The 6000-nt window shown below is 54.0% G+C and overlaps 1 protein-coding gene across 2 annotated transcripts in view; it reads right to left on the reverse strand.

Moving 5' to 3' along the window:
• Nucleotides 1–5054, reverse strand: part of BCL7C (BAF chromatin remodeling complex subunit BCL7C) — a 42775-nt gene extending 37721 nt beyond the window's left edge. The window contains exons 1-6 of one of the 2 annotated variants that reach the window (XM_055340873.1): nt 4764–5027; nt 4184–4262; nt 3774–3882; nt 3510–3671; nt 1993–2078; nt 1232–1426 (exon numbers count right to left, since the gene is read on the reverse strand). In XM_055340873.1, coding sequence (XP_055196848.1) covers nt 1301–1426; nt 1993–2078; nt 3510–3671; nt 3774–3882; nt 4184–4262; nt 4764–4855 — 654 coding nt within the window. In that variant the 5' untranslated portion in view covers nt 4856–5027 and the 3' untranslated portion in view covers nt 1232–1300. Of the gene's footprint in view, nt 1–1231; nt 1427–1992; nt 2079–3509; nt 3672–3773; nt 3883–4183; nt 4263–4763 lie in introns of those variants that run through there. The other variant, XM_055340872.1, reaches the window with a different exon arrangement.
• Between the last annotated feature and the right edge of the window lie 946 nt (nt 5055–6000).

The raw sequence follows: 6000 nt of genomic DNA on the forward strand, positions 1-6000 counted from the left end.
CTAAATACATTTATGGTAATCTGTTGCAGGAGCAATGAATATACCATATCACCCTACATCTGGCTCCTCTGGCTAGCCCTGGTTCAACTATTACAACTTCAGCCGCTATCAGTAAACAGCCCTACATTTTAAAATAGTTCTTTAAAGTTCCAGTTTGGTCCCTCTGAACCTCAGTCTCTTTCTTTGTTAGAAATAAAAATAGGGCTAATACACCTAAGACTCTTTGCCAGGCACAGAGTGAACGTACCTTCTATTATTTGAAGGTTTCCACAAACCACTAGGGCGGATAAGGCCTAGTTATTGTCCCCATTGCTCAGATGAACAAACTAAGGCTCAGAGAGGGGGAAAGGCACGCATAGGGCCATACGCCTAGTGAGTAAACAGAGCCAGGATTTGAGCCAGGACTTCTGACTTCATATCTACCACACTGAGGTTCATATCTCACATTCCACTTCCTCAGGGAAGCCTTCCTGGATAGCCTCAGCACATTCATTTACTCATTCATTCACCAAACAGTTGCTATGATTGCTCTATGCCCAGTGTGGTTGCTAGATAAGGCTGGAGACTAAGTTCAGCTGTCAGGAGCCCAAAACCTAGTGGACAAGACAGACACACAAACCAGCCATCCCAAACAGCCTGATAAATGCCAAGACAAAGGGGGAGGAGGCACAGCGGGTGATGGAAGCCCAAAAGAAAGGAAACTGATTGAGCCAGGGGTCAGGGAAGACTTCCTGGAGGAGGTAGTGATTGAGGTGAGGACAAGTAAGTGTGAGAAGGGGTTCCAGTGGAGTAATGGGTAAACGGAGATGGGGGCAGGGGTACAATGTTGTGGCTTCTTGAGGACATGGAACGGGTTGGGTCATCTGAGACCCCAAAGTCCCTCTGGGCCTCTGTGTTCCTGTGTATGAACAGGAATCATGGGCCAGCTTCCCAGAGCTTTGGTAATTGCTGAGCCCAGGGGAGGGCTGAACAGGAAGAAGACGGGTCCTGGGTTTCCTAGAGGAGGAGGGCTGAAGGTCAGGAAGGGTCAAAGGTAAGGGGACAGGGCAGGGTGGAGGGAGTTCTGGAGAGGCAGGGTCCTGGGCTCAAGCTCCCATTCTATGTCTGACTCATGGTATTACAGAAAAGTCCCCTTGGAGCCTCAGTGACTCCATCTGAGAAATGGAGCATGAGACAAAACTGTCTCCAAAGACCCTCCCCAGCCCTGAGGGGGAAATGACATGACACAAAATTACAAAAGGGTCTTTATTTGTAAAAAGCCAAGGGGCCCTTGGGGCAACAGGACAGGCAGGCCGGCTTCTCAGGGGTCAGGGGCATTTGGGCAGATGCGCTTGAGTGGGGGGGCGCCCTCCGAGTCCTCTGTGTCACCCTGGGCTGCCTCGGGGACAGGTGGCACTGGCTCAAAGACGGGGTAAGCTTCGGGGGCCTGGAGAGGAAGGGTGGACAGGCGTGAGCTCCACCCAAACCCAGGAGTGCAGCCTCCTAGCCTCTGCCTTCTCCAAGCCTCCACTCCACTTCCCTTCTGCACCTAGGAGTCTAGCCCAGGGCTAGGGACCCAGGAAGCAGATGAATAGGGCACCGGAAATAACAACACTGTTTTGGGGAAAGAGACTGGCGATACTTGATATTTCTGGAAAATGCCTCAAGGGAGTCCTTGGGAGAAAAGTCAGAAGTTTGTGGGGGACTCTCTTAAGCTAATTTTATAGTTTAGGACTAAAATAAATAAAATAAAAATAAAATACTTGGAGGAGCACCACAATCTTTTCAGGCTTTTAATGGTCTTAAATCAGCCCCGATCCAGCCCACAGGACTTTGTCTTAAAACACCCTTTCCTTTTCAGACCCAAGAACCCAGCCTCTGAGACTTTGAGCTGTGTCTGAGGTCTATATTTCCTGCCTGGACCTCAGGAGTGCAGCCCCCAAGCCTTCAGCTGCCCGAGAGCCCCCCACTGCCTCTGAGACCCAGGGGGCCCAGCCATCTGGCCTCTCTCACCTCAGCCTCCAGCAATTCTGGAACAGGCTCCTCCTTGGTCAGCATTGGGGGTTCATCCGTGCTGCCTGCAGTGATGCCCCCAGGATCTGGAACATCAAGTTAACAGAATTCCCTGAGTGGCTCCTCCATGCCACAGCACAGACCCTGGTTGGGGACACCAAGGAGTGAGCTGGGAACCTTGCTATTGGCCAGAGGAAGACACAGCAAGGACATTTAAGTGGGATCTTGATGGGTGAGTAGGATCTGATCGGGTAGACAAATGGGGAGATGGAGCACATTTTAGGCAGACAGACTATATGTTTAGTGAGAACAGATTCTGAGGTTGAATTCCTCCGGTTCAAATCCTGACCTTGGGCAAGTGACTTAATTCCTCTGGACTTAGTTTCCCCACCTGCAAAGTGGGGATAATGATAGTAATTACCACATGAGACTGTTGTGAGGATGCAATGAGATAATACAGGTAAAGCCCTCAGTACAGTGTCTAGCACATAGAAAGTGCTCAATAAATGCCTGTTGTTTTTGTATTAGTAAAGGTACCCAAGTGCACGGTACAATCTAGACATAGCCCATAGGCCCAAGTCATGGTATTCCTCGAAAGGAACAATGAGACCAGCAGGGATAGTTCACGAAGGGCCGAGAGTGCCAAGTGGAGGAGTCAAAGGCCATAGGAGCCATTGAAGGCTTTGAAGCAGGAAAATGAGCCTGCCATATCTATGCTTTAGAAAAAGTTGCTCTGGCAGCTGTGTAGAGGTGACTAGGGAAGAGGAGACCCACAAGGAGGCTGGAGCCAGGCACAGGTAAGAGATGGCTCTTAGAGGAAGGGAGACACATTTGCAAGGTGGTTCCGACCAGACAAGGGATTGACTATATGGAAGAAAGAGGAGCTAAGGCAAAATTATGCCCAAGATGCTGGCTCATTGGCTATGTGAGCTTGGGAGACTTCTCTGGGTTTCAGCTTCTCATCCACATGTGGGGATTATAACTTTCATAGGGTTATAGTGAGGATTAAATGAAATCAAACATGTTCAGTGCTTAGAATGGTATCTGGCACACAGAGCTCAATAAGTCTTAGCTATCATTATCACTTATTAATCACCCTCAGGAATATCACTATTATTCCTTAACAAATATTTATTGAGTACATTCTATGTGTCCCACATTGTTCTGAGGATCTAGTAATGGACAAGAGCAACATGGGCCCAAAGTTCAGGAAGCCAACATGAGGTGGGAGTGGGGGAAGAAATTTGAGTAGTAAAAAATAAAATTTACATGAAAATCTCAGACAGTGATTAATTACATAAAGACCCAAAGGGGGAAAAAAAAAATACCCAAAGAAGCTGGATGAATGAGACAGTTAGCTACTGGAGGTAGGATGGTGACTTTCTGCAGGAGTCAGGGAAGGCCTCTGGAAGGGGTAACAAGGAGGGGAGCAGGTGTAGGTAGGGGTAAGCTGATGGCTCCAACTCAGCCACCAGCCGACTCAGAAGAGAGGGCTGCAAGGAGGCACCTGGTCCTACCTCTCTCTTGGCCCAGCCGTGGGGGCTGAGCATCCTCTGGGACCCCTTCTGGTGGTCCAGCAGGTGACACAGGGCGGCTGGGCTGGGGGGTACCCCCAGGGCTGGGCTCGGTGCCCTTTTGCAGGGAGCCTTCCGAATGGAAACTCTGGTTACTGTTTTCATCTGTGGGAGCAAAAGCCGAGAGCATTGGGCCTGAGAGCCCCAATCTGCTCCCTCAATTCCCCATCCCACAGCACCCCCCTAAATCCCAGGATCCCTACATACCATTGAGATCCAGCAGGATGAGGGGACCACCCCCTCGGGGACTGGTGCCCCTGCCCCGCCGCTCCCGGCCTCGGGATCTCTCTGTCCCGCCACCTGCCCTCCGTCGTTCCTGGGGGTTAGAGGGATAAGGGTCAGCTCCAGCTTTCCAGTTAGTGCTTGCAAAGCCCCCACTGTCCAAATAAGGAAACTGAGGCACAGAGCAGCAAAAGGCCCTGCAGGAGGCTGGCACAGTGGGTTAGGGCTTGAACTCAGGGGTCTGAAGCAGGAAAAAGGGAGAAGGGGGTGGAGTTGCTAATAATTGTTAACATCTGTCTTGGCTGCTGCATTTGAGGTCTCAGAGCAGGACTGGAGGTGGAGGCTGGGATTGGAAGAGGCTTGCCTGAGGGTGCACAGTGGGGGAGTTTGCTCACCTCCTCCTGGGGGTCCACCACTGGCACCCACTTGAAGATACGAAGGGAAGTGTCGCCCACGGTCACCCAGCGCTTCTCCCTGTGGGAGGGGCGGACTGGGTCAGAATTCTGAGGAGAGAGCTCCCCCCCCAGGAGCTGAACACATCTGGGGAGACCTGTAGACTTGGGGGTGCTGCGGTTTCGCTAATGGGGCATATGGTTAGAAGGAGAAAGAGAGTCCTGCAGACCCCAGGGCATAAACAGGGGTGCCTCTAAGGAGAGAGCACGGTTTGGGGCCATGGCTCTGCAGACCCCTGGGGTATACAAGGGAGCAAGGCTGAGGGCCTGGCTGGGGACCATAGCAATGAAGATCCTGGACATACTTGAGGGAGGAGTGTCAAAGCTTAAGGGGGCGGGGCAAAAATGAGGGTACGGCTTGGGAACACGCTTTGTAGACCCTAGGGTGTAGCCAGAAGGGGGACAGAGCCCTGTAGCTCCCACCTAACACCTTGCGGCCACGGCCGGCGAAGGGGAGGTTAGACGCATTTGGGGGAGGAGTGGTCCCGCCGGGTCCCATCCCTGGCCCCCGGGGAGCGCTCACCATCTCCGGACCTTCTCGATGGTCGCCATCACCTTCTTGATGTCATCTTTGGCCCGGCTCCGGGTCTCGGCCCGCACGGTCCGGCCGGCCATGCTGGCGGGACTGGGGCCGAGGCCGAGCCCGCGGCTGGGCCGCCTCCCGTCCGGCGGGCTCAGGCTCGGCGCCAGACCCGGGCGCCGCTCTCTCGGCCTGCCGTCCCTCCGGGAGTTGGCCGCGCCCTCCCTCGCTCCCCAACGCCTCCGCGAGTCCCCGCCCCGTTTCCTGCTGCCGCGCCCCGCCCCGGCCCGTCCCCGGAGCGGCCGGGCGGTGCGGGCGGCCAAAGCCCAGGCCTGGAAGCCGGCCGGCCCCGCCCCGACCGGGCCCGCCCCCTCGGGGCGCCCCGACGCGCAGCGCCCCCTACCCGCCGCCAAGAGGGAGGGTTGGGGACAGCTTGGCGCCAGGGCGCGCGCGGCCGGGCCGGGGAGGTGCGTTCAGACCACGTGGGCGCGGGGACCAGGAGCGGGCGCGAGAAGGTCACTATCACGGCGAGCTTCTGTGGCGCGGGGGTGGCCCTCGTGCTGCGTGCAGAGCGTGTGTCCAGCCTCCCCTGGCTGTCGCTCCCGCACTGTCCAGCTCTTCCTCAGCCATTCATTCAGCAGTCTATTCAGAGTGCCCATTCCTGGCCAGATGCTGCAAATATGAGTAGGTCTCCACCCACCAGAATGGCTAAAATGAGAACGACAGACCATATCAAGTGTAGACAAAGGAGTAGAGCAACCAGACCTCTCGTGTTCCTGGGGTAGTGAAGATGGATAGAGATGCTTTGGAAAACTGGCAGGTTTTTTAAAAATTATTTATTTATTTATTCATAGAGACACTGAGAGAGAAAGAGAGAGGCAGAGAGACAAGCAGGCACCATGCTGAGAGCCTGACGTGGGACCTGATCTAGGGTCTTCAGGATCACGCCCTAGGCTACAGGCGGCGCTAAACCGCTGTGCCACCGGGACTGCCCAAACTGGCAGTTTTCTAGAGAAGCTGAACTTACACGATACAGCAATGCTACTCTTAGGTCATCGACACTTGAGAGAAATGCATAGGTGTGAGCACCAAGTGATGTGTACTGGAATCTTCATAGCACCGTAGAGAACAGCCTCAAATTGGAAACAGCCCATCAGGAGTTGAGTGGAAAATGAATTGTAGCCTGTTCACACAGTGGACACAGCAGAGAGTGATATCCTGCTACACAGACAACAGGGAC

The sequence above is a fragment of the Nyctereutes procyonoides genome, unplaced genomic scaffold (assembly GCF_905146905.1).
Source record: "Nyctereutes procyonoides isolate TBG_1078 unplaced genomic scaffold, NYPRO_anot_genome, whole genome shotgun sequence".
In the NCBI taxonomy this organism is placed as follows: Eukaryota; Metazoa; Chordata; class Mammalia; order Carnivora; family Canidae; genus Nyctereutes; species Nyctereutes procyonoides.